This window comes from Pyrus communis, chromosome 16 (genome assembly GCF_963583255.1).
Source record: "Pyrus communis chromosome 16, drPyrComm1.1, whole genome shotgun sequence".
Classification (NCBI taxonomy): Eukaryota; Viridiplantae; Streptophyta; class Magnoliopsida; order Rosales; family Rosaceae; genus Pyrus; species Pyrus communis.
The window spans coordinates 1,990,116-2,015,655 of NC_084818.1; the positions used below are offsets into that span (position 1 = coordinate 1,990,116).

Below are 25,540 nucleotides of genomic sequence, written 5' to 3' on the forward strand. Positions count from 1 at the left end.
ATGTCCTTGTCCGAAACTCCGATTTGGCCGGCTCCATCGAAAAATAAACAAAAAAATATTGGCCAAGTTTAGTGGGAGAAAATCCTAACTACGTTATCTGTACGACATTTTTCACAAAACGTAAAATTTTCATGTGTGATGACTCAACCTGACCACAAATGATACTTAATTTATGTGAAAGCTTGTCTAATCAAACAACCATCAAATATTTTCTTGATCAATCCGAAAACATAATAATTTCATTTATCGATGGTTTCATTTTTTTTTAGAAACAAATTTCTTTGGGAAAAATTGAATGCAATAAGAAATTTACATGAAATCGTGTGCTCACTCGTACTCTCTTTTTATTCCAGAACTACTTGTTACCGATTGTTTCCTTATTCGAGTTGCCTTTCCTTCACTCTTGCAACTTTGCAACCAAACTACATAATTTTGGCCATATGGAAGTTATAAAATAAAATATTAAAAAAAAAAAAAAAAAAAAAGAACTTAACGAATATTTTTGTTTAAACAATACTAACCATAGAGTTTTTACCTTAATTGGAGTGATAGAAAGTATGAAGGCATTTGCCATTTTTGGGAGGGTTGATGGGGACCTGCAACTTATTGTTCCCCGGTCAAATAAATAAGACGAAACGTGGTTGCGCAGGGGAGAATAAGCATCCTCTCTGAATTCCGAAGATCATCCAATTATATTTATTCACTGTATATCGTACAATCAGAAGTTATTGTAAATTTTTTATTAAAAATGAAATATAAACAGTACCTAACGAAAACTGATCGCACAATATACGATGAACGGATATGATTAGAAAATCTCACAAAGAATCCGGAGTGGAGCCGTTCCGCAGGGGAAACCATCACTGCATAATTGAAAATCGTACACTGAAGAGGTAGCCGGAAGGTGACAGGCTGTACCAAAAGGACTGTAAAAGTTCAAATCGAGTAGTTGACTGGTAGAACATGACGTTTCATGGAAATTACATCCCCACCCTCCACCCCCGAGGAGAGAAAACGTGTGCCCCAAGCAAGCGTTTCCTGGGCCTCGCCTATTCTGTCCAAAGTTTAAGCCTACTATCAAACTCATGTGGGCTTTTAATATCAGTCCAAGGCATAAACAAACGACAACATGATAATTGGACATCTTGCTTGGGCCCAAAATTAGAGTACGACATGTCGCATATTACATTAGATTAAGCCGGTTAAATGCGCATTCCAGGAGTGTGGAACTCAGTTGCTCCCAACTCAATCCAATTTTAAACCGTTTGTTTGAAAAGATTTTTAAAATGAATGAAGTCATTTTGGTGAAATTATTATTAGATTTTAAAAACATTTTAAGTATTTTTTACAATAAATGTGCTTTTTACGTAAGATTTTTAAATATTTTTTTAAAATTCACTTGCATTTTTATTAAAAATTAATTCTATAACTTTCTCAACCGAATCCCGAGTTCCTAAGACCTAAAAACCTATTTTAGTTTTTTTGAGCTGGTCGAAATGAAATAAAAACTCCATCCAAACCTAACTTCGCCAACTCATGTCACCCTTGTAATAAGTTGAAATACGAACTCAACCTAAACCCAACCCAAGTTGATTTTTATCCTAAAGTTAAAAAGGACAATAGATAACTATACAAGTGAAAAAGAAAAGAACACACAAAGTATGAGAAACTCAAAATTATATTAACATCATTGAGTTCCAGAATTAACCACTATCACGTTTTGACACGGACCGAAAACTGACAACACAAAATTAAGACACTACAACATTGATACACCAAGGGGACAACTTCCTCCAATAAGACCGCGACACCTATCAACAATTACTTAAACCAAAATACCCGAAATATCCACGAACTCAGATCTCATCCCAATTGACTCCAAGACGCAGAAACTGGCTTAGTCCACCTCCTCCATCTTGCTCTCCTCGGCACCGTCCTCCTCCAGAGCAGGCATGTCAACATCCTCGCCGGCGGTCTCCTCCTCCTCAATGCTCAGCCCCAGCTTCAACATCCGGTGAATTCTCGCCGCGAAAGTGTTGGGGTCATCCAGGCTGAAGCCGGAGGTCAGCAGAGCAGTCTCGAACAGCAGCAGCACGAGGTCCTTCACAGACTTGTCATTCTTGTCGGCCTCCGCCCTCTTCCTCAGCTCCTCCATGATTCCGTTGTCCGGGTTGATCTCCATCGTCTTCTTGCTCGACATGTAGGAGCTCATGCTGTTGTCCCGCAGCGCCTGCGCCTTCATGATCCTCTCCATGTTGGCCGTCCACCCGTATTCTCCGGTCACCAAGCAGCAGGGCGAATCGACAATCCTGTCGGAAACCACCACCTTCTCGACCCTGTCTCCCAGAATGTCCTTCATTGTCTTGCAGAGGTTCTCAAATGACTTCCTCTTCTCCTCTTTCGCCTTCTTCTCTTCCTCTGTCTCATCATCGAGTTTGAGACCCTCTTTGGTGGCGGACACCAGCTTCTTGCCGTCGTATTCCTTCAATTGCCCGACGGCGTATTCGTCAATGGCATCCACCATGAAAAGAACTTCGTAGCCCTTCTTCTTCAAGCGCTCCAAGAACGGAGAGTTCTCCACCGCCTTCTGCGATTCACCGGTGATGTAGTAAATGTCCTTCTGACCCTCCTTCATTCTGGTCACATAGTCCTTCAGGCTTGTCAGCTCGTCACCGCTCTTGGTCGAGTGGTAGCGGAGGAGATCGGCCAATTTGGCTCTGTTCTGGCTGTCCTCGTGGATGCCCAATTTCAAATTCTTGGAGAAGGCTTCGTAGAACTTGGCGTAATCCTCTTTGTTCTCAGCAATCTCATTGAACATCTCAATGCATTTCTTCACAAGGTTCTTCCTGATCACCTTCAAAATCTTGTTCTGTTGCAGCATCTCACGAGAGATGTTGAGCGGCAAATCATCCGAATCGACGACACCCTTCACGAATCCGAGGTACTCGGGAATCAGCTCCTCGCAATTGTCCATGATGAACACCCTCCTGACATAGAGCTTGATGTTGTTCATCTTCTTCCTAGTGTCAAAAAGATCGAAAGGAGCCCTCTTCGGAACAAAGAGGATCGCCTTGAATTCGAGCTGGCCTTCGACTGAGAAATGCTTGACAGCAAGGTGTTCCTCCCAGTCATTGGTCAAGCTCTTGTAGAAGGCAGCGTACTCCTCCTTGGTGATTTCTTCGGGCTTTCGGAGCCAGATGGGTTTCTGCTTGTTGATGAGCTCCCACTCGTGAGAAACCTCCTTGATCTTCTTCTTCTTTGATGTCTTCTCCTTGTCCTCATCAACCTCCTCAACATCTCCTTCCTCTTCCTTCTTGGTCTCTTCGTCTTCATCGTCACTGATCTCCTTCTCGGTAGTCTTCTCGGTCCAGAGATAGATTGGATAGCTGATGAACTCAGAGTGCTTCTTCACAAGATCCTTGATCCTCCTCTCTTCCAAATACTCCAACTGATCACAATCACAGCAACGAATTAATACCCAGTTCTTCTTCTTAATCATATAATTAAAGATTTATACATTGGCTCGATTCTTTACCTGATCCTCCTTGAGGAAGAGGGTGATCTTGGTGCCCCTGCCGAGCGGTTCGCCATTGACATCCCTTGTGACAGTGAAGGAACCACCAGCCTGCGACTCCCAGATGTACTGCTCGTCGTCATTGTGCTTCGTGGTCACAATGACCTTCTCGGCAACGAGATAGGCCGAGTAGAAACCGACACCAAACTGCCCAATCATGCTCACATCGGCTCCGGCTTGCAATGCCTCCATGAATTCTTTGGTTCCTGACCTTGCAATTGTACCCAAGTTGTTCACCAAATCTACAGAAACCAATTGCAATCAGATTCACAGCTTATTAACATAATCATAAATGATGACTACGTAATTAACAAAACACCACGAATAAGTCATGCATTCCATAACCAAAGTTTTGATTTTTGAACAATTGTAAGCGTCTACAGATAATACAGGGGAGCCAGCTTAAGGAGAATGCACAATTTTACTAATCAAAGGGTACATGCTAATGGATTTTCTCGGAAGCCAAACAGATCGATAAGAGGAGTAAAGAAGTGCAATTTACAGAAATACATACCTGCTTTGGTCATGCCAATACCACTGTCGATGATTGAGAGGGTCTTGTTAGCCTTGTCAGGAACCAGCCTGATAAAAAGCTCCGGCTGAGCATCGAGCTTGCTTTTGTCTGTGAGGCTCTCGAAACGAATTTTGTCCAAAGCCTAAGAGAAAAACAAAAATCAATCAGAACATATTATACTTCAAAAATCAGGGTTTTAAACGCAAACACAACGATTTATCGGAAAATTGGGGAACAAAATCGTACAAATTTATACAGAGAACCGAAACGAAAACATGCAAGAAACGGAGAGGAGAGACTCACATCAGATGAATTGCTGATGAGCTCACGAAGGAAGATCTCCTTGTTGCTGTAGAAAGTGTTGATGATCAAGCTCAGAAGCTGGTTGATCTCGGCCTGGAAGGCGAAGGTCTCAGCGTCGTGCATCTGAACGTCCGCCATTGATCGAGTTTTCCGAGAAAATGCAAGAAAACGAGAGAAAATTCGAGCTTGTTTGGGAGAAAATTCGAAACGTCGCAACTGAAAGAGAGCACGAGAGAGATCGAGGATTGCGATTATCTGATGGTTGTGGGAGGGACTGAGGAGGTTCTTATAACGAAGAGGGCTCTGGTTCCGGATGCTTCTACTCTTTTCTCGACTTGTATAATCTCCCGCGTATGTTGGGGTCCAAAACGCTGCCGTTTCAGTGAGAATGTTGGGATTTGATGGTTTTACGGCGTCGTTTGGGGTTGGTTTTATTTGGGGGAATGTGAATCGAGAATGTTCTGCCTCGTTATGTTTCGTAGACTGCTCAGGAACGTTCCTATCCAAGAAAAACCGCTTTTATATGACGTCATCGCGGGCTCTCCGGCTCCTCCTAGGGCTAAACGGGCCTACCCACTCGTAAAATCTGTAGCCGGCCTTAACCCTGACATTTTCGACCCGACTTCTTAACCCGATTTTATTCATTCATTAAAATTAGTATTCCAAACTACCAAAAATAATAGATATGTTGAATTGGGTATTTGGTTGTTGTGGCAGAGGGTTTCAGAAGATAGTGCTTATGGGAAGAGAATTAAGATTGAAACTTTTGTGATAACGTCTGTTAGTTAATAAAATTTAAAATTTTCGTTAATAGCATGCATGTGAGCCTTAAGTATGAGATTAATTTTGTCATCTCATGATTTTTTTTTCAATTGTTGAACCCTCGTTGATGTAAACAAATAAGGGGCATTAGGTTTTGAGTTTCATTGGAAGGGAAAGGGGATGATAATTTGATTAAACTGTTCTCAGCTCATAGTTAATCAAAATTTACAATAAAGAAACAGGAAACGACTGTTTTCACGATATAAGACGATACTTAAATTACAAAGTTAATCTCACACATAAGGCTTACGGACATAATATTGACTGAGATTTAACAAAATTTGAACGAAACATTTTAATTTTGACCATAATTTTCAATGGACTTGATGAATGTTTTAATCTTAATTTTTTACCACGAGAGCTATTTTTCGATGGGTAATAAGGTTCTAAAAGACGCTAGACGCTAATCGGGCGGCGAGCTGGGGCCTAGTGCTTATGCAGTTAGGTAAGCGCTTAGGCGGACTAGGCGGATTTAAGTAAATATATTATATTTCATATAAATAAATGTCTGTTTATACTTAAAATATATAATTTCATCATAAACTACAAAATAGAATGTCATATATATTATGAAGTATTGGAACATACTGAAAATATGGGGAACAAACATAAAATGTGTGTTCATTTAAGTATTCAACAATTCTCTTATAATTTTATTGAAAAAATAAAATGCAAAATGAAAGTTATTTGTTTTCTGTCTAAGTGGTCGCAACTTAGGCAGGTCCTTAGGCGGGTCTGTGAGGGCGCCTCAACAAGTCTAGGCGGTTGCCTCAATAGGTCTAGGTGCATTTTCTTAATTTTCAAACGTTTAGACATTAATTGAAGCGGTGGCCAGTCGTCTAGCCTAGGCGAGGATTTTTAAAACAATGTTAGGGAGACTAAATTTGTAAATTAAATAATGTGTCACCAATTAGAATGAGCACGTCTATCAACACTTAACTTATAATCCAATCATCAACTTTCATGTCGTTTAATTTGAAAAATTAGTCTATAAATTTTGTCTCTCTAACATTACTTTTTTTTTTCTCATTAGTCTACAAATTTGGCCTAATAAATATTTCGGCGCGTGTAAGCTCAACGGTCAAGACAATGACACCAACCTCGGCGCGTGTTACCGCAAGCATGCCGTTTCCACCTGCAAACCACTCGAGCGCAGCCTTTTACCTCAAACCCCCTTTCTGATCCACCGGTTCATGGCCACCGGTTCGCTTAGGAAGAAGCTGAATAACAATAAGCGGTCCGACCGCAGGCCATACAGTAACGCGCCCATGGCGGCCTCTCGGCGGTCGCTTCCAAACTACAGGAAAACATCTCTGATCCTCGCCGCTTTTCTCATGCTCGGCGTTCTTATTCTCCTCGGCATTTCGTCGAACATGTGGACCACCGTCAGCTACGCCGACGTCTCCCCTGGAATTTACTCGATCGAGGTCGTCCATGAGTTCCCTCACGATCCCGACGCCTTCACCCAGGTAATCGTCGATGCTTAATTTTTAGATTTTGGATTTGGAATTGGTTTTCAATTTTTGGAATTTTAGGGTTTTTGTTGGATTGCTTGTTCTTCAGGGGCTACTTTATGCTGGAAATGATACCTTGTTCGAGTCGACTGGGCTTTACGGGAAGGTGAGTTTGCTCCCTGTTTGGTTGATGGTGTTAAATTTGACTTGCATTTTGCTTATGTGATTTGGATTCATCTTTTCTTTCAATTGTTTCAGTCATCAGTGCGCAAGGTTGCAATTCGAACCGGAAAGGTAAAGACTTTCAATTGATCTTCTTGATTTGTAGTTAAATGGGTAGGAAATTTTGTTGGAAGTGACAGATGAAAATTTCTGGTCAGGTTATCTGTAATTGCTGGGAAATCGATTTAATTCGAAGCTTGGTTGTGACATTGCTTAAATCGAGATTATTTATGTGTAAATCTGGTTTTGTTTTTGATACATACAGGTTGAAGCACTTCAGAAGATGGACCCTTCTTACTTTGGGGAGGGATTAACTCTCCTTGGTGAAAGGTCTGAAAAGAAAATCATGTTACTTGCGTTTTTCCGTTGATTTATTTAATAGTGAAGTGAAAGCGGACATTGTGTTTTAATCGTTCGATAAGTATTTTTATGATATGATTGACCTCCAAGGAGTCCAAGAGTGCTGATCTAGTCATTTATATGTTCTTTTGTAGGCTATTCCAAGTAACTTGGTTGAGGAAAATTGGTTTCATATATGACCGAAAAAATTTAACCAAAGTTTGTGCTTTTCCTTTATTCCTTTTGAAAATACTTTTATCGTTGCATAGTTTCATTATACGATTCTGCATCTGCAGTATTTGAAGTTTTAGGTTCAGTGCTTACGTATTCAATTTGTCGGATGCTAAATTGATCAGCATCAATCAATTCTAGTAATTCTGACCTTCAATTGAGAATTGATATTCCAGTGAAATGTAGGTCTTAATCCTTAATAACTTGCTTGACGTTTTGCTCGACGCAGTTTGAGAAGTTCACGCATCAGATGAAAGATGGCTGGGGACTGGCTACTGATGGAAAAGTGTTGTTTGGAAGTGATGGCAGTTCAGTGTTGTACAAGATTGACCCTCAAACATTAAAAGGTTTCTTTGATTTTTCCTGTATAAATAATTGTTTCATTGTTAGCCCGTATCTGATGTTTTTATCTCCACCAAATTAGCGGTAGGACAATTTTCTTGATGATTGTGTTTTTTTATTTATAATAATAGTTGTGTCATATCTCATGCAGTTACGGACAGACATATGGTCAAATATAAAGATCAAGAAGTGCACAACCTCAACGAGTTAGAGTTTATAAACGGCGAAGTTTGGGCAAATGTATATCAGGTCAGTCTTTTCATCAGCACATATAAATCCATGTCAATGGAGCATTGGCATATGACATGACGTGACTTCCTTAGAGCAGTTAGCGGTATCTCTCTACATGTGGACAATAGAAATGATCAGTTCTGATGCGCAGATGGAAATAAAAATGCATATTAGAATGCTTTATTCTGCCTTGTATTGGCTTCTTAAAGTTTTGTGATCTCACGTATGTAGACAGATTGCATAGCTAGAATCTCGCATCAAGATGGTAGGGTGCTTGGATGGATCGTCCTTCCACAATTAAGGTTTTTCTGTTCATTCATTTTCCTTTATTTAATCATTAGTTTGTAGTCTAATTATGAGACGTATCATGTTCTGTTCCTTTTTCTTGGGAATCTCATTTAATGGCTTATATGTTATATTATCACTTACAGGGATGGCTTACTAGCTTCTGGGAATCATGTAAGCCCTTGAACCAAAAACAATAAGTTCTCCGTTTATGTTTTCACGGTTTTCTTTTTTTTTAAATGTCAATTGGTATACAACGTATGTTCTGTATGGCTTCCTTGAAAGTGAGGCAGCATCATAGTTCTCGAGGAGAGGCTTGGATATGCACAGCTCGTTCTTTTTCAAAACCATACATCTCAAACTAATAATTTACTCATTAGCAATTTGACATCCTTATACAGGGTATAGATGTTCTAAACGGCATTGCATGGGACAGTGACAAAAACCGTATATTTGGTATGTCGAACTGGAAGTGATCGCCATTGTTAGGGAGAATTGATATTTACTCTTTTAGTAGGATAGAATTGTGTTGTATGGTCACTTCTATTGATACTTGTCGTGTGTTGGCAGTGACCGGAAAACTATGGCCAAAGCTTTACGAGATCAAGCTACATCCGATGAAGAAACAGTTCAAAGACGGGGCCATTGAGCGGCTTTGCATGCGGAGGCCATTCAATCTTTGAAGATACTCGGCTACTGTTGTCCAATTTGTGGTATTGGAATTCTAATTCTAACAGTTTTGTGATTGTAAAAACGCTTAATCATATCATGAATTTGGTCACAAATAAACGTGAAAGTAGAGAAAGAAGCAAAATTTGGACAAAAAGAAAAGTATCCGTGTCGATTTATTGGTGTGGCGGGGAAGTATCAAACTATCAATGAGGGGAGTTCTTTGTTCTGGACGCCGGATCACATGGTTGTCCGTCCAAGGACTCATCGGATGGAACTAAAACGGGGTGGGTGGTGCCGGAATACAGATTGATTTGGAGAAATTTCGAGAAGAGCGAAATTCAGAAAAAGAAAAAAAACCATCGATTTGGTTCAGTGTTTTCAATTTGGCTAAATTGTTCTTCGTGTTTACCGTTAGTCAATCTGTTGAAAGATCATTATAATTGAGACAAAAATATAATTTGATTGTAGATCCATTAAATGCAAGCGAAATCAGATAATCGACGACGATGCCTCAAAATATTTTCATGCCTATAGTATTGCAGACATCTATATGTTGGACTGCAAATTAGTTGCACGATAGCTTTTAGGATTACAATTCTCTTGGAAAATAAACAAAGGATTTGAAGGACCACGCAAGACGGAGTTGATGGGGTTCATGGCATTACATTTTTGTCCTTGCAATGATGGGGTTATGGCTTTACATTTTTGTCCTCTCAAATGCAAGACACATGTATCAATTTTAACGGTCCTTTAATATAGATTGTTTAAGATTGATTAACAAAGACAAACATGAGGATCGATTTGGCTAAGTTAAAAACATGGGAACTAAATTGATCAATTGGGATGAAAGACAAACACCAGTATGACATTTAAGCCAAATAGAAATGGGCATTGTTGTCACTTAGTACTACGGTCTAGTGGTATTTCTCTTTACTTGTAAGTGAAAGGTCTTAGGTTCGATTCTCGTCAAAGGTGAATTTGATGAACTACATTATTGCTAGTCCATTGTGAGGCTAAGCTTACCCCTCTTACTAAGTGTAGCTAATATCGTTTTGTTCAAAAAAAAAAAAAGAAAAAAAAAAAAGGGCACCGTTGAAGTGGCCGAAGACGATTGGTTGATTTGTTGTGAAGAAAATCTGGTCTTCCACACCAAATCCTTACAGATTTTTCTCGCTGCTCCCGCTGGTTAGTTGGTACCTGAAAATATTTGAATTTTACCCAAGTGATTTGGATGAACCCAACTTCCTGTGTCAAATCCCTCTTTACTGCTTTTTACTAAGCTCCATCTCCATTTGCTCTCTCTCTCTCTATGAACATGTCCTCCAGTGCCTTGTCTCTCAAGAAAAGGCTCTTGAAGCCGACCTCATTTTTCGGTGTCAAATCATGGGTTTTGCTTGTAATCTTCATAGCTCTATTCACAGTTGTCACCCTCATCATCTCTCTGCTCTGCGTCATCCATTACCGTCGACGAAAATCCTCCAAATCCAACTTCCGTCTCCCGAATCCCATTGTTTCCAAAACTACACACGATGGTTATTGTAATTCATCCCTGGACCGGAGGCTGCTTTCGCGTAACATGTCTGATATTGAGATGAACAGCGGGAAGCTGCAGCAGCACGGGCGTGTGTTTTCCGATCAGTTGGCATCTCCTCAGGCTAGTGGGAGAATCCAAAATAGTAGTTCGATGGAGTTGGGACCCGTTTCTATGTATTCACAAATGGTTAAGGATGTGTGGAGGGGCAAAAAGTTTAGTCTCAAGGAGCTTGAGGTTGCAACGAATGGATTTTCGAAACAAAATCTGATTGGCAATGGGGACTATGGAATTGTTTATCATGGCATTCTGTTCGATAATACGCGCGTGGCAGTGAAAAGGCTAGTGAGTGACAGGTACTCAAGTCTATCGAATCCATATATTTTCGGCAATTATAGTGAATGCTAAAATGTTATGCATAAATGAACAGATTTCAAGTCGAGGACTTCATAGCACAAATGGAGGCAATTGGGTTCGTGAGGCACAAAAATCTTGTCAAGTTGCTTGGATACCACATCGAAAGAGCCTACAGGTATGCAAATTTTTCGTCATTGCACAATTTTAGATTTTCGAAAGGCAGCCAATGATTTGATTTTTCTTATACCAGGTTGCTTGTGCTTGAGTATGTAGATAATAGAAGTCTGCACCACTGGCTTCACGAATGCTCGAAACTAGTCAGCCCTCTAACGTGGAGCATTCGGTTGAAAATAATCCAAGGAATCGCAAAAGGGTGAGATCCTGCGTATCTAATTTTATCTGATTAGACAAATTTGTGGTTATATAATTTGAAGTGACTGTGTTTCTGCAGATTGGCCTACCTGCACGAGGATATAGAACCGAAAATCCTACACAGAAGCCTAATATCTAGCAATGTGCTGCTTGATCACCAATGGGATCCTAAGGTCTCGAATTTTGGCCTAGCTAAGCTCTACAATCCCGAGTGGGGAATCACTATAATGGAATCATTAGGGTTAGTTTCTTTGCTCGCGGAAAAATCTGTATGCATATATGCCTGCTGATGTTCGCTATTGGAACATTATCAATATCAGTCAATGATTTTATTATCGTTCTAGAATTGCATGGAAGTTCAGTTACATTGCTCCGGAATATGCTTCTACCGGTGATTTCACTGAGAAGTCCGATATTTATAGCTTTGGAGTACTCGTCATGGAGATCATAACGGGGAGGAGCCCTATAGATCGCAGTCAACCCCAAGTATGTATAAGTTCTTAATTTCGAAACATGTAAGGGTTTGTTTTTTCGGTTCAATATGTGATACTTAAATAATGACTATTCGCTTGCAGCCATATGTGGTTGACTGGTTAAAGTCCATGGTTGCGGGACAGAAAATTGCTTGCGCGGTTGACCCTAAAATGCCGGAGAAGCCATCTTTGAAGGAACTCAAAAGGGTGCTTTTGGTTGCTCTTCGTTGTGTTGATCCCGATTCAGAACATAGGCCTCAAATGGGAGAAGTTATTCACATGCTTGAGCTGCGTGACTTGATGCTCTGCGATTCAAGAACAGGTATTTCCCTTCAATTAGCCCAAATTCGTAGATTCGGAATTTAATTTCTGCCTAACTTCTGAATATAATGTGTTTATTTTTTCTTTCTCTGCAACGAAAAGGACCAATGGCTTAAGAGACAAACTTCTTCTCGTTCTATTTGCCGAGAAGAAAGCTTCTGCAAGAACAAAGCATCTGCAAAACCGGCACAAGAAAATCCGTTGAAGTTAAACGAATAATCCTGAAAATCTCATGAGATTCCTCACCATACATAACATTCATCGATCAGGTACGTTCATCCATAAGGTAAATGGAATAATCGAAAATCATCATAGAACGAAGATTTCTTGTACATTTATTTTATGCAGTTGAGATTGTTAATTTACTTAGTTTTCCACCAATTAAGACTGCTTGCGGTAATTAATTAGTGAAACGATGGAGCATACATAGCCTACGGAAATAGAAATAACGAAATTTTTTTTACATTTATTAAAATTCATACTGCAATGTTCTTAAACATATAACAATTCCTATCTAACACACTCAGAAGAAGGGGGTGCTTGCAGAGCAAGTCACCAACTCAACATCCTCGATCGCGAGCCTATCCTCAGGGAAAGCACAATCAACCGCTTCTTTCTGCTCGGGCAACAAATCACACGCCTTTGGGGTCACATTGCTTGTGATTCCCTCGACATCAGTGCAGTTCCATTGCAATTTCTTCGCCTTCTCAGCCAGTGTGATGGTCACGTTCGAAATACAAATTCCCTTGAAAGGATCATCATGGATTCCGTCCAGCCTTGCGGAAATAGTAACATTTTCTGCCACAACCTGCTTGTAGTTGATGTTTGTAATCTCAGGCAACGCTTTTGGATCAAAGCCGGGGTCAGGGTGCGATCCATAAGAGCCGGTCATCCAAAAAACATACTTCATTGTCTTCAAGGTCATTCTTCTCACATAAATGTCTTTGACATAACCTCCCCTTCCGACGGCAGTTTTGATCCTCACACTTGATTCAGTATCAATGGCCGTGATGTCCTCACCTCTAACGTCGCGGATTCCACCGGACATTTCACTGCCGAGGGCAATGGTGGCACTGGAAGGTGAAATGCAAGTGAGCCTTCTGATCACAAGGTGCTCCGTTGGGATTCCGACTTTGATTCCGTATTCATCAAATCCACTCTTTACTGCAATGCAGTCATCTCCAGAGACTATGTAGCAGTCTTCAATTATAATTTGTGAACAAGAATCTGAAGGAAGCATATATAGAGATTTATACTTAATTAACCGAAAGCTCATGGGTTCAAGTTGTGGAAACAGTTTCTTTGCAAACCAAGATAAAACTGCGTACGATAAACGTTTCTCCCAACCCTTGCAAAACAATGTGCCTTATTGGCTTGGGGTCACCCTTTAATCATGTTCATTTCCCAATTAAGCACTAATGAGCAACAACAAGAACAAATTAACTGGCAGCAAAAATAACAAACCTGGATTAATCCCATCGGTGTTGGGAACCTCAATTGGTGCAAGGATTGTGAGCCCTTGGATTGTTATATTGCTGCAAAATTAGAACAAGATTAAGGGAGTCTTAACCAAATACTCCTTGGTAAAACTGATAAATATACCTAATGAGAACAGGTATGTGACATCACTTTTTTCATACAACTTTTGACACAAATTTTTGAGAGTCTACTCTGTAATATATTTTAACCATCCGAACCATGTCTCTCTTTTAAACATAATTCATAAATCATCTATGCACAAAATTAGACAAATCTAAATGATTAAAACATTCATGTCTAGCAAAAAGAAGTGGACGCATACAATTCTACAAAGAAACTCTTAAACCTTAATACATCGGTGACATATTTTTAGATTTCAGTGATTTTAGGTAGACGGTAGATATAATCTTTGATAGAAGATGATTCAGATTGTTGAAATACATTACAAAGTGAACCTCACAAAAACTTGTGTCAAAACAATAATGCCATGGATCCACATACAATATATATATATATATATATATATATATATATATATATATATATGTGTGTGTGTAGTGCGAGAAATTTTTGAGAGCTTCCATCATTGTGACGTAACACTACCACATGTTGATGCGGCTGTCGTGCGTTAGTTTAAAAAAAAAAAAAAAAAAAAAAGGGTCAAATTACCTGCTGTATATGGGATGGACAAACCACGAAGGAGAGTTGACCAAAGTGAGATTAGAAATTTGGATCTGATCAGAGTACATGAGCTCGATCACGTATGGTCGGGTGCTGTTCAAAAGACCTCGTTTGAACTTTGCCCACCAGGAAGCGCCTTGGCCGTCGATGGTGCCGTTGTGACCGGTAATTACGACGTCGGTGAGGTTTGTTCCGAAGATGAGACTGCTAAACCTTTCACCGGGGCCATCTCTGCCTTTCCCGTATGAAGGCAGTGCCGGAAGATGAGGCCACTCTGACTCATCCTGTGTTTAATATGAGAAATATATAATCAATATCTACCGGTCACGCGATTAGCGTGAAACTCTTTTTAAAACCTAGGTGCAAAACTCTATCTGCCTTCCGACTAGCGCCGTTTAGAACCTTACTTATGTCAAACAAACCCAAAATATGTATACCGAAAGAAAAACAACTGGAGAAATATCATACAAAACAAAGACAAGACATTCAAACCTGAGTTGCAAGAATAACGGCATCCTTATGGAGGAAGAGAGTGAAGTGGCTGGTAAGGTTGAAGCTCCCGGTAAGCCACCTCCCCGGTGGCACAATAAGCTGCGCTCCGCCGTCATATGCCAACTGGCTTAGATGACCAACGGCCGCCTTGAAGGCCTTTGTGTTGGAAGTTTCTCCGTCGCCAACGGCTCCAAAGTCAGTCAAAAGAGCACTGTGCTTTCTACAGTTAATGGCTGAGTACTTGACCGTGTTCGAAATCGGTTTTCGACATTCTGCCGCTGTTAGGATGAGTAATCCCAACACAACAATTATCGCAGAAGCAACCTGTAATTGTTAAAAACAACATAAATTTGTCAATAAAATATGTAGCAAAATTAGCCTTCTAAACAAAGTATGTAACAAACTAGACCGGTGGCAAGAGCGTCCTCATCTCAGTAATTTAGATTAGACTAAAATATAATATTGAACTTAAAAAATCGGAATGATTTCAAAAAATTTTGAAAATTCCCTATTGGAAAAATTGATAAAAACAAATTACAATATATCATACATGGTTTCATTCCTAATTACACATTAGTTTTTTAGAATAGTTCAGGTTGGGCCAACAAATGGATAGATTGGGAGCAATATCGGTGTTGAAACACTGAGACGTCACTTTCAAATTTGACAAATGAAAATGACACCACTAAAAATTGAAGTTTTAACCCCAGAAAACAAGCAAATTAATACACCAACAAAAAAGAATTGAAATAATTTGTGGAAAAGAAGAGAACTTACATGAAATTTTGAGGACACCATTGTCGAAGATTGAGGAATTGTAGAATAATGTTGGAGAGCTTAGGAAGGAGGATAGGGAAGTTTATTTATAGGGGTGCAGTGGACTCCTGTACATGGTAGGATATCTAAACCTCTATATATAAAAGGAGAAGGAAAAAATGGTGAAACTTTCATAATATCCAACTCACCCTTCTTTTATTAAGATTTTAAAAATAAAAATAAAAAATCACAAAAAAACCTACATAATAAGACTATGGATGGTTACGTTCATTATTTTTCAAAATTTAGTTTAATAAAAAATTAACATCTAAAATAAGTTAAAAAAGGAGAAAAATAATAAAAAAGAGCCAATTGCTAGACATGTAAGCATGTAGCAAGAGGCTAATAAAGAATAAAGAGCTGATACGAATTAATTACCACCTGGAATTAGAGGTAATTACCTCCAATTATGTAAACAAATTAAACCATTACGTGCAAGGAAAGTTCAGCTTTCCTTATGAGTATGGGTCTAATTCCTAATCTGTTAGGAAGACAAATCCAATTGACATACAAAACTTACCGCACAAAGCAAAGCAACCAAGCACATGCACACGACGGGTGTTCGATCCGTGAGACGGTTTGGCGTCGTACTTCAAAGAAGCGGGCAGCCACAAGTTGGGCATCCCCTTGCACCTAGTAACGTATCCAAGAAATATTATCTGGACGGTGTGGCATGTAAATCGGTATATCATTGAGTTTTTGTGGGCCTGATAGCATTTGCAAAGTTATATTGCATGCTTGTCAACAGATGCTAATAACTTTCAAGTGAATATGTCGACTTATGTCAATAGTTTTTGAGTGAGCATGTCGACAAACGACAACGATAACATATGCCTAGTGAGCGTATTGACATTTGCCCGTAGAAACGCATACAAAGGCATGAGGTTAGCAGCTATCCTACCCCGTGTTCATAGAGTCAATTCGTCGAGCATCTAGACGACAACTTTCAAGGACATCTTATATTTTCAAAGAGCAAGACCCAACTCTTCCATGAAGGATTTTCTAAGCTGAGTTGGGTTAGCTGACACACCTTGCCCTAAGGTGGATCTATCTCTGTTTGTTCCCCTTTCGTTTTCAGTGCGAGTTCAAGCGTCAAGACAAGAACCCACATCTTCGCATTCTCCTTTTTTCCTTATGAATTCTTTTCCACCATTGAATTAGGGAAGTGTTATTGGCATTCAAAAAATCTTATTCTACACTCCTTACAAGTGTATTTTTATTTCTTAATATAGAAAGTTTGGAGTGTAGAATGAGATTTTTGGAGTGCTAATAATAATTCTCTTGAATTAAACAAATCATTAATAATTAATGAACAAAAACAAGTAAAAATATGCATAATAAAAAACGAGAGGGTGAATATCACTGTTTACCAACTGAAATACTTGAAAGCCAATTCTCTTTGGGCTTTTTGGGCTCAACTCGTTGGGATTAATTCTTTGGTTAGGGCTTCATAAACAAAGTTTCTTTTTCAACCAAAAATATCATGCACTTTTATTTGTTTCCTCGTAACATTATGGACAAAACAAATTAAAGACCGTTGACTACCATTATTAACTGTCCATTACTAAACCCCGGTTCAAACCGGAATGACCCACAGATTGTACTACGTTTCGGTCTTCTGGAGTTTGGATTCTCGTTGAATCCTTTTTGTAAGGATTTCGGAGATTCGTGAATCGTATCCGTTTATCGTACATCATATGATCAGAAATCATTTTAAATATTTTTATTTAAAAATAAATATAAATAATAATTAACAAAAACTGATTGCACAATATACAATAAACAAACACGATTCATGAATCTTTATAATTCTCGGATCCGAAGAGGATCCTAGGTTGGTCTTCGGGATCAAGAATTTGCCACGACACCTACCTACATGTGGAGCCGTTCCCGCCAATTAAACATCCCGAAAAGTTTTGGACTCGTTAGTGAGTGAATACGTAAACTGCTACGTGGCGATATATGACAGCTAGTAAACTGGTACCCGAAAAAAGCCAAGTCCAGGTGTCGTTTGTTGCAACATGTTGTGATTCGCTGTCGTCTCCTTCGCAATCCTTCCGATGAAATTATTGTCACGTATTGTTTTTTATGGGTTAATTAATATAGGCTCGTTTAAAAAGTAATTTTAAATAATTGAAAACGTTTTTAAAATTAATTTTTAGTAAAACTGAAAGTTAATCTTAAAAAGATACTGAGAAGTAATTTTTTTTACGAAGCACATAATTGGTATTTTATTAAGAAAACATTTTACGTGTTTTTAGAATTTAAAAATATTTTCTCTAAAAGATTTTTCAGTTATCAAAATGCACTTCTCAAATGATCTTGTATTGTGCCGTTTTCTATCAATATCTAACAAAGGTTTTTTTTATATTTAAAATGATCTATGAGATTAGTATAACTCCTCATTTTAGTCTCTGAAATTTAAAATCGATTGAAATAGTTCATGAGATTGTTCATTTCAATTCTTCTATGATTGTCAATCATTTCAATTCTTCTATGAGAAATCTCCATTAAATTGAGAGCATTTTGTCAACCTTGAACCGATAATTTCTTCAGTTTAACGAAGGTTTTTCATAAAATGACTAAAATAATTGACGATGGATAATAACCATTATTATGAATTCTAAATCTGAGGAATCGATTTGAAAAGTTGTGACAATTTGCTAGACTAGTTTACCTCAAAAGCCATCTAACGAAATATTTAAATAAGAAAAGGGATCATTTTCGTATCCCTTCCATCAAGTTCTCGTCATCAACTAATCTGGATTCTTGAAATTTGATCCAACGGTTATAAATAAAGATTCACTTTAAAAGTTATAATAATTTTAGTCATTAAATTAAATTTTAAAGATTCGAATTGTTTGATAGAGAAGACTTGATAGAAGAGATATGTGGGAGGATCCCTTTCCTTTAAATAAGAGGAGAGGAGGGTCCGGATTGTATGAATGGCTTTGCTGTAATTTTGTTGACAAATCAATGGCATTAATTTTTTAAGTTTTTGTGCGTTTGTCCATCCGAGTAGTATTAAAGGAGTTTTGGTCTGCCTCTCATGAGATTTTGAGGGACAGAAAGGTGTGGTCTTTGTTCACTCCAACTCCACCCACCTTCAACTCAACCTCTTTCTCTATCTGAACTTTCAACCTCACCAACAAGTATACTTCCATGGCGGTCGGACTCTTCGCCGCCACAACTCCCACCCCCTTCCGCCTAATCCAGTCCTCCCACCTCCTCCCAAAACCCAACCCCGCCACCGTCTTCTTCCCAAATCTCCGCCACCAGAAGTCAGCACTCCACAGGACTCGCCGGAAACTCTGTTTCACCGTCTATGTAGTGATGGAGGACCAAAAACAGATAACCCACCTCGACAATTCCGCCGGAAAAGCCCCGGAAGCCGATGATTCTCAGATCCCAATCATAATTCCATCGGTTCGCGTGGCGGAGAGGCTGTCGAGGAAGAAATCGGAGAGGTTCACTTACCTTGTCGCTGCCGTGATGTCCAGCTTTGGGATTACTTCCATGGCTGTCATGGCCGTTTACTACAGATTTTACTGGCAAATGGAGGTAAATTTTTATATTTCCAAGCTTTTCTCAGCTCTCAAAAACCCACAAAAAAATCACAGATTATTATTATTATTATTTATTTGATTGAACTTTTGAGTTGGGTGTTTTTGTTTGTAGGGTGGGAATGTGCCTATGTCTGAAATGCTGGGTACATTTGCTCTATCTGTTGGTGCTGCTGTAAGTTCACTCACCACTTCTTTTTTAGCAAAAGCAATATTCCATACTATTTTTGTGCTTGTTCGGGACTGCTTCTGTTAGAATCGAAAGCGTTTTCTGACAATCAAAAGCTTCACATGTGAAAGCATTTAGATTTCCGATGGAAATCACTTGCATCAAAAGTACTTTTAATCAAAAAGCACAAGTGCTTCGTACAAAAGCAAGTCCCAAATTGTGTATGAAAGAGGAATTGGGTTTTTTTTTATGTTTGTAGGTGGGAATGGAGTTTTGGGCAAGATGGGCACATAAAGCTCTCTGGCACGCTTCCTTATGGCATATGCACGAGGTTGTTCTCTCTTCGATGCCAATAAAATCTTGAGTTTTGATTTTTTGCTGCTTTTCATTCGTTAGAAACCCAGCAATTAATGAGAGGAACATGCCAAGATTGGATTTTTACTTAATACGAGCGATATTCTACTTTAAACTAATTTAACTCGCGGGATGAACGTTAATTGCAGTCGCACCACCGGCCTAGAGAAGGTCCGTTCGAGCTCAACGATGTGTTTGCGATAATCAACGCGGTTCCGGCAATCGCCCTCCTTAATTACGGTTTCTTCCACAAAGGCCTTGTTCCTGGTCTTTGTTTTGGTGCTGTAAGTCCCTTTCACTTTCAGTATGTTTATGAACATCTGTGTTTACTGTTTAATTAACGACTTTAATCATAATTAATTAATTAATTTATCTAATTTTTGTTGTTGATATATTGACTTGGAATAATAGGGCCTTGGAATTACGGTGTTTGGCATGGCGTATATGTTTGTCCACGATGGTCTTGTGCATAAAAGATTCCCAGTGGGGCCCATAGCCAACGTGCCGTATTTGAGAAAGGTTGCTGCAGCTCATCAGGTAAACTATCACCACATAATTTGAATCTTCTCCGGAGCTTAAGAATGACGAAATTTGAACCTTTGGTTTGTGTTAAAAAGAGATTAGAACTGTTGATTTGTGTTAGGTGAATCAGCGGAATGACTAAATGAGTTAATGAGTACCATCGGATTCAATTTAAGTAGTCTGGATTGCCTGGTCTTTGGAATCCGACAATAAAATCCGGAGAGGATCTCATTCCATTACCAAACAAACAGACACTATAATATAATACTTATCATATTAATTAGCTCCATAATTATTGATTAGAAACAAGATTAGGCATTTAAGTATGAATTTCTGTTCAACTGAATCTAACCGTCAAAGATTTGGTTTTGATTTGGATGTTTTGGCCTCAGCTCCACCACTCAGAGAAATTCGACGGTGTCCCATATGGGTTGTTTCTTGGACCTAAGGTTAGTCATCAATTTTTTCTGCCTTGAAAATGTTGTTTTAATTGTGGGATTTTTTTTTTTCAAGCAAGCGAAATTTTAATCTCGAACTTGAGTGCAGAGGAAGAAACAAAATGATTTATCTAACTTGGCTAATTTCAAGTCTGCTTTTTACATATCGTGTGATTTGCGGTCGCAGGAACTCGAAGAAGTGGGAGGACTAGAAGAGTTGGACAAGGAGATCAATAGAAGAATCAAAGCATACAAGGGCTTGTAACTAGATCAAAATTTTCAGTGTAGAAAAAGTGATAGAGATAAATTAAATTAAATGGGGTTTTTTGTGATCAATTTTGTGTTACATGCATGTGTATGCATGTTTTTGCCAATTTTCTGGGCAGCCAGAGTCTTTGCAATGAAGAAAGAGGAGGTATTTTGTATGGGGATTTATATTTTGTTCCACTTACATAGCATGACGAGCGATCACCATTTTGTCATTAAATTTAAACCTTAAAACCTAAATTGAGTTGGAAAGGATCCTCTTACGACCAATTAACGCCGGATTCTCGGGTAAGGATCTTTCCACTCGCAATCAGCGCAAACCTTGTAAGGTCATCTACTCGGCCAAAGGGTTATGGGCTAAAAATAGCTTGGAATGACACGAAAACTGTCTCCAATTGAGGGTTAGGCCGAATGGTTTGTGGGTCCTACTAGGCCAAAACCCCCAAATCAGGCCAACAAGCTAGCCATTTGCAGCCAGCCTTCCAGCGTCACAATGTCGAGCTTGACTTTGTGGCAAGTGCAACAATACCATGCTTTCTTTGTTATTGTGGCAAGTGGCACTTAAAATATATTCGAAAATTTTATTTTAATATGGTAGTTTAATTTAATTAACCATATTAATTCAATTAAAATAATAAATTATTGAGAGGGTTATGTTTGGCCTATAATCTTTTGGCCTCTTCGGTTGGAGATGAGGTTTTTTGTCAAAAGGTTATGTTTGACCTATGACCCTTTTGACCCCCTCAATTAGAGATGCTATAAAATATGATTGACATTATTCATTAAAATATAATTTCTTGCAAGACTATAGGGCTAAACATGACCCTTTGGTCCTCCTTCGGTTGGAGATGGCCTAACCCTCGCTGTTGCGACCAACATGCCTGTCTTTCTCTCCCTACCACCGATGATGACAGTTCAACATGCCCATTTTTATCCGTTTGTTCAGAATCACTGGGTTTTTCTCAGAATCAGCGTCAGAGAAGTCGATGAATTCCCAATATGTATGACCCAAAGGTTCATCTCTGTCGAAGAGGAAGAGAAGGGGAAATCAACACTTAAGAAGAGGAAGGGAAAGAAAGAGGAAATGAAAGAAAGATCTCCAACTGCAAGATTTGAATATGACGGTCAAGATAACTTGGTCGGCAGGTCCGGAGGACATATATCTTAAGAGGATTGTTACCCAAATTAAATGAGTAGTGAGGATGGTAACGATCATTTTTCATTAGATCAAAAGATAAAAGTTTGTTCATGGATTATAGCACCCATGGCCTAATGCTATCACTTTCACCGACTTTATTTTAAAATGTTACTTTTGACGGCGCATGGAACACGATGAAGCCTGAGGAGGACCAATATTAGGGAAGACTTGATAAAACTTACATTTGTAAGGGCAATTAAGAGAGAATGTTTGGTAGGACTCTTTTAAATTTAATTTATACATTTTATGCATGAAACATGATGGGAGGAGCTTAACTGTACAACAATGAACGTTCACATATTGGTTGACGATAACACGTCCATATACAACTTATAAGAAAAAAAAAATTTCGAATCTACGTTTATTTCTAATTTTTCAAAGCATTTCGTCATTTACTATGTTGTCGCTCCACAGTAAACGTAAGTGATTACATTTTTACAAATGAGGGGTTGATTGGTTACTTTTTCTTCGAATCCATTATATTTATTTTAGTTGGAGGGCACTTTGTTTTCATATACAACTTATAAGAAAAAAAAAATTTCGAATCTACGTTTATTTTGAATTTTTCAAAACATTTCGTCATTTACTATGATGTCGCTCTACAGTAAACGTAAGTGATTACATTTTTACAAATGAGGGGTTGATTGGTTACTTTTTCTTCGAAGCCATTATATTTATTTTAGTTGGAGGGCACTTTGTTTTCCTCTAAACCTATTTATCCGTTAAGTAACTAGATTGACAACCGAAAAAGTCAAGATTTAGGTTTAGTTTATGTTGATCGAAGACGAAGGATCGAGGAGCTTGTGTTTGGTAGTTCGAAAATTTGCCTCGCAGTCCTACGCGTCAAAAGTTTGTATACAATACTCCACCACAATATAATCTCAGATAAAAAATTTGATAAGGTCGCGTTCATAGTATTTTTCTTTAATCACATTGTGCCCTGGATTGAACCATTCCTCTCAACTTGATCTAGTTGAATTTGGTGACGGATTCAGTATTCGAACATTGGTTAGTCTTATTGTTAAATTTTTATGCTTTTTTTAATAGAAATAGAATAAGAAGTGCGTAGTTTTTTTCTTCAGTTTATTCATTGTAAAAAAACTCATACCAAACATTCAAATGATCATCGAAAAACCTGCACATATATATTTCTTAAAGTTCAAATGATCTTGAGACCAATTTGGTGCCGAAATACAATCTTCACTGGTCGAGTAAGCAATATCGTCCGCCATAAATAGATAAAGGGTCCCATAGATAAATAACAAGTATGATTATATACATGACTCCTTGAATCTGAAAAGTTTTGAATTTTGATCACCGTCCACTTCGAACGAATAGGGTTTATGTGCGATTCAATTATTCAAAAGTTTGTGACATGAAATAAAGTATAGCTATTCAGATTCACATCCAATATTCTGAAGCCACGTATTGTATAGAGGTCATACCCCAAACTGTGTGTATCGTGGTGCTGACTCAACCCAACCATGCATATAATTTGACCTAATTTCCATATCGTGTCGTGTGTGTGCGCTGTTGCCTCATGAAGTTACCGCGTTTCGCCCATTTTGTTTCGTCATGCCATTGCTCCATTGCTCGACGTGTGGAGGGTCGTGCCATCGTCCCAAATGCCCCATCTTTGAGAAGAAACTTCCACGAAATTATCACATATCTCTCTCTTGTTACCTGTTACGTGATGAGAGATGCAGAAAAGAATTATATGTATAACGATAATAACTAGAGTTTGGTCCTTAGCTCAACGACTATGTGATCGTTGACAATTTTGTTTTTATTTTTCTCAATCATCAAGTGACGAAAGAGATATAAAAAGCAGGAATATGCAACATGCATTGAAACCCTAGACCGCAATATTAAAACGCAACCTTAGTGGCTCGTGCACTTACCTTTACAATTAACACGTATGATCTTTTCCAATTTCCAATCCAATTTTTCATTTCCAAGAGATTAAGAGCTCCACTTTCCTTGTTGGTTTTGGCCGTCAATGGGAGTGTTTAAATTGAAGTGTACCAATACCTGTCAAATTTGACAGAAAAAAGCAAAAGTGGGGACCTACTTTCTACTTAACCCAACTTCTCGACAGAGGTCGGAAATAAGATAAAAGAAACTTTTATCTGTCGAGCATATTGTATATTGCTTCCGACATCACCATTGCTTTTCTTAATAGCCCGTGATTTTGCGTTTAAATTTTCTGTACTTATTTTGTGTATGTTTTTTTAGTGGTTTTATTATGATAAGAACTCAAGATGTGCTGTATAGAATATAGTTTTGAAATTTTTCATAATCACTAGGACACAACGAAATGGTTGTGGCTTGATTATTGATTGATATGTGCCCATAAACTTAATCCTCATTAACTATGTTTTCATAAACGTAAAATATGTCTATAAATAATAGGAGTCACAGAAAGGCCATGCACAAAACAGGTGCAGAAGATTTGAACTCCATTATCTTATGGGCATGTTTGGTGGCTGGTTGGATAGGTCGTGATCAATTAAAATGGACTTGAGTCAAGTCCCTTGTTTTTTGTGTCAAAAATATGAGATAGTTAAGACTTGACATGATATGTTATAAATTCACAATAAAATAAGCTATCTAATACATCTTTATGCATGGGTTACAAATTTTATCTTACATGTCTCTACCCATCCAATTCTATTTCATTCAGCCCACCAAATAGGTCATATTTGATATTGACCTAATCCCTTAAAAAAGGAAAAAGTATAATAATATGGGATAAGAATGTTTCACAATGATGATGTAAGACCCCAATAATTTGAATATTGGATTACTATATAGTTGACTTCTAATTGAGGGAGAAACTATTTGTTGTTCAAAAAAACGTGTTCATACCAATGATGTAGTGTTAGTCATACAACTGGTTGAGACGTGAATCTAAAATCCAATCTAATATATTTCATCTTTTTGCGACATTTGATTAACTTGATTAAGTTGAAGTAAACTCAATTTATGTTTAACATGATAAACACGAATTTAGCCAAATTAATTATAATATTGTGCTCCACTTTTGCATTCAAGTTTGAATAAATTGAATTTGCAATTGATTCGAGTTGAATTTGGATTATCCAAACTATTAGTTAAGTGTTATGAACTTATGAATGTGTTGTTTGAAATACCAGATCTTTTGAGTATCGTTATTAGCCCATAATATAGCTCAAACCAAGTAAGAAGGGCAGTCTGCCTCGTGGATCGATTTTGGAGTCATAAGTGAACTCCTTTTTCCATTTTCAGATAAAAAAGAAGATGCTCGGGGTTCGATAGCATTTCAATTTATACAATAAAGACCACCAAAAGATAGTCTAGAAGCGCGATTATACGTGTACTAAAACAAGAGTCTGCTACTCGCTTTAGGCAAAAGTCGGCTTTAACCTCATTCTCCTATCTTAAATAACCTCTGACCAACGACATAAAAGCCTTGGAACGGTAGCCACGCCTGATTTAGATCGATGACTTGCTTGTCCAGTACTACCAAAACCATACAAA

The 25,540-nt window shown here is 38.3% G+C and overlaps 4 protein-coding genes and 1 pseudogene across 4 annotated transcripts; 3 read left to right on the top strand and 2 right to left on the bottom strand.

Moving 5' to 3' along the window:
- Positions 1-1,660: 1,660 nt before the first annotated feature.
- On the bottom strand, positions 1,661-4,678 carry LOC137720763 (heat shock protein 83-like). The gene is made up of 4 exons (XM_068459878.1): positions 4,392-4,678; positions 4,089-4,230; positions 3,536-3,816; positions 1,661-3,448 (listed from the first exon to the last, which is right to left on the bottom strand). Exons 1-4 carry the CDS (start codon positions 4,527-4,529, stop codon positions 1,898-1,900), a joined length of 2,112 nt encoding a protein of 703 aa, XP_068315979.1. The 5' UTR covers positions 4,530-4,678; the 3' UTR covers positions 1,661-1,897.
- Positions 4,679-6,320: 1,642 nt separating this feature from the next.
- LOC137720571 (glutaminyl-peptide cyclotransferase) lies at positions 6,321-9,148 on the top strand. The gene is made up of 11 exons (XM_068459654.1): positions 6,321-6,682; positions 6,777-6,833; positions 6,926-6,961; positions 7,155-7,219; positions 7,384-7,447; positions 7,689-7,806; positions 7,953-8,050; positions 8,264-8,334; positions 8,464-8,491; positions 8,719-8,773; positions 8,888-9,148. Exons 1-11 carry the CDS (start codon positions 6,407-6,409, stop codon positions 8,998-9,000), a joined length of 981 nt encoding a protein of 326 aa, XP_068315755.1. The 5' UTR covers positions 6,321-6,406; the 3' UTR covers positions 9,001-9,148.
- Positions 9,149-10,565: 1,417 nt separating this feature from the next.
- On the top strand, positions 10,566-12,088 carry LOC137721086 (probable serine/threonine-protein kinase At1g01540; annotated as a pseudogene).
- A 355-nt stretch (positions 12,089-12,443) lies between these two features.
- On the bottom strand, positions 12,444-15,570 carry LOC137721236 (probable polygalacturonase). Its single transcript, XM_068460336.1, has 5 exons — positions 15,473-15,570; positions 14,696-15,019; positions 14,192-14,487; positions 13,508-13,578; positions 12,444-13,270 (listed from the first exon to the last, which is right to left on the bottom strand). Exons 1-5 carry the CDS (start codon positions 15,491-15,493, stop codon positions 12,567-12,569), a joined length of 1,416 nt encoding a protein of 471 aa, XP_068316437.1. The 5' UTR covers positions 15,494-15,570; the 3' UTR covers positions 12,444-12,566.
- Positions 15,571-18,557: 2,987 nt separating this feature from the next.
- On the top strand, positions 18,558-21,014 carry LOC137720357 (beta-carotene hydroxylase 2, chloroplastic). Its single transcript, XM_068459417.1, has 7 exons — positions 18,558-19,072; positions 19,190-19,249; positions 19,503-19,574; positions 19,747-19,881; positions 20,009-20,134; positions 20,512-20,568; positions 20,744-21,014. The coding sequence occupies exons 1-7, from the start codon at positions 18,674-18,676 to the stop codon at positions 20,819-20,821; spliced, it is 927 nt and encodes a 308-aa protein (XP_068315518.1). The 5' UTR covers positions 18,558-18,673; the 3' UTR covers positions 20,822-21,014.
- The last annotated feature ends 4,526 nt before the right edge of the window (positions 21,015-25,540 follow it).

Bases quoted from the DNA above. Each gene is read 5' to 3' on its own strand.
- LOC137720571 (XM_068459654.1), top strand. From the start codon at position 6,407: ATGGCCACCGGTTCGCTTAGGAAGAAGCTGAATAACAATAAGCGGTCC. The intron at 6,962-7,154 runs GTAAAGACTTTC...TGATACATACAG, and splicing joins TTGCAATTCGAACCGGAAAG to GTTGAAGCACTTCAGAAGAT. The intron at 8,774-8,887 runs GTATGTCGAACT...GTGTGTTGGCAG, and splicing joins TGACAAAAACCGTATATTTG to TGACCGGAAAACTATGGCCA.
- LOC137720357 (XM_068459417.1), top strand. From the start codon at position 18,674: ATGGCGGTCGGACTCTTCGCCGCCACAACTCCCACCCCCTTCCGCCTA. The intron at 19,250-19,502 runs GTAAGTTCACTC...TTATGTTTGTAG, and splicing joins CTCTATCTGTTGGTGCTGCT to GTGGGAATGGAGTTTTGGGC. The intron at 20,135-20,511 runs GTAAACTATCAC...TTTTGGCCTCAG, and splicing joins AGGTTGCTGCAGCTCATCAG to CTCCACCACTCAGAGAAATT.
- LOC137721236 (XM_068460336.1), bottom strand. From the start codon at position 15,493: ATGGTGTCCTCAAAATTTCAT. The intron at 15,020-15,472 runs GTAAGTTCTCTT...TAACAATTACAG, and splicing joins TGGTGTCCTCAAAATTTCAT to GTTGCTTCTGCGATAATTGT. The intron at 13,271-13,507 runs GTTTGTTATTTT...TGCTTCCTTCAG, and splicing joins CACCGATGGGATTAATCCAG to ATTCTTGTTCACAAATTATA.
- LOC137720763 (XM_068459878.1), bottom strand. From the start codon at position 4,529: ATGGCGGACGTTCAGATGCACGACGCTGAGACCTTCGCCTTCCAGGCC. The intron at 4,231-4,391 runs GTGAGTCTCTCC...TTTTTCTCTTAG, and splicing joins TCATCAGCAATTCATCTGAT to GCTTTGGACAAAATTCGTTT. The intron at 3,817-4,088 runs GTATGTATTTCT...TGGTTTCTGTAG, and splicing joins TATTGGCATGACCAAAGCAG to ATTTGGTGAACAACTTGGGT.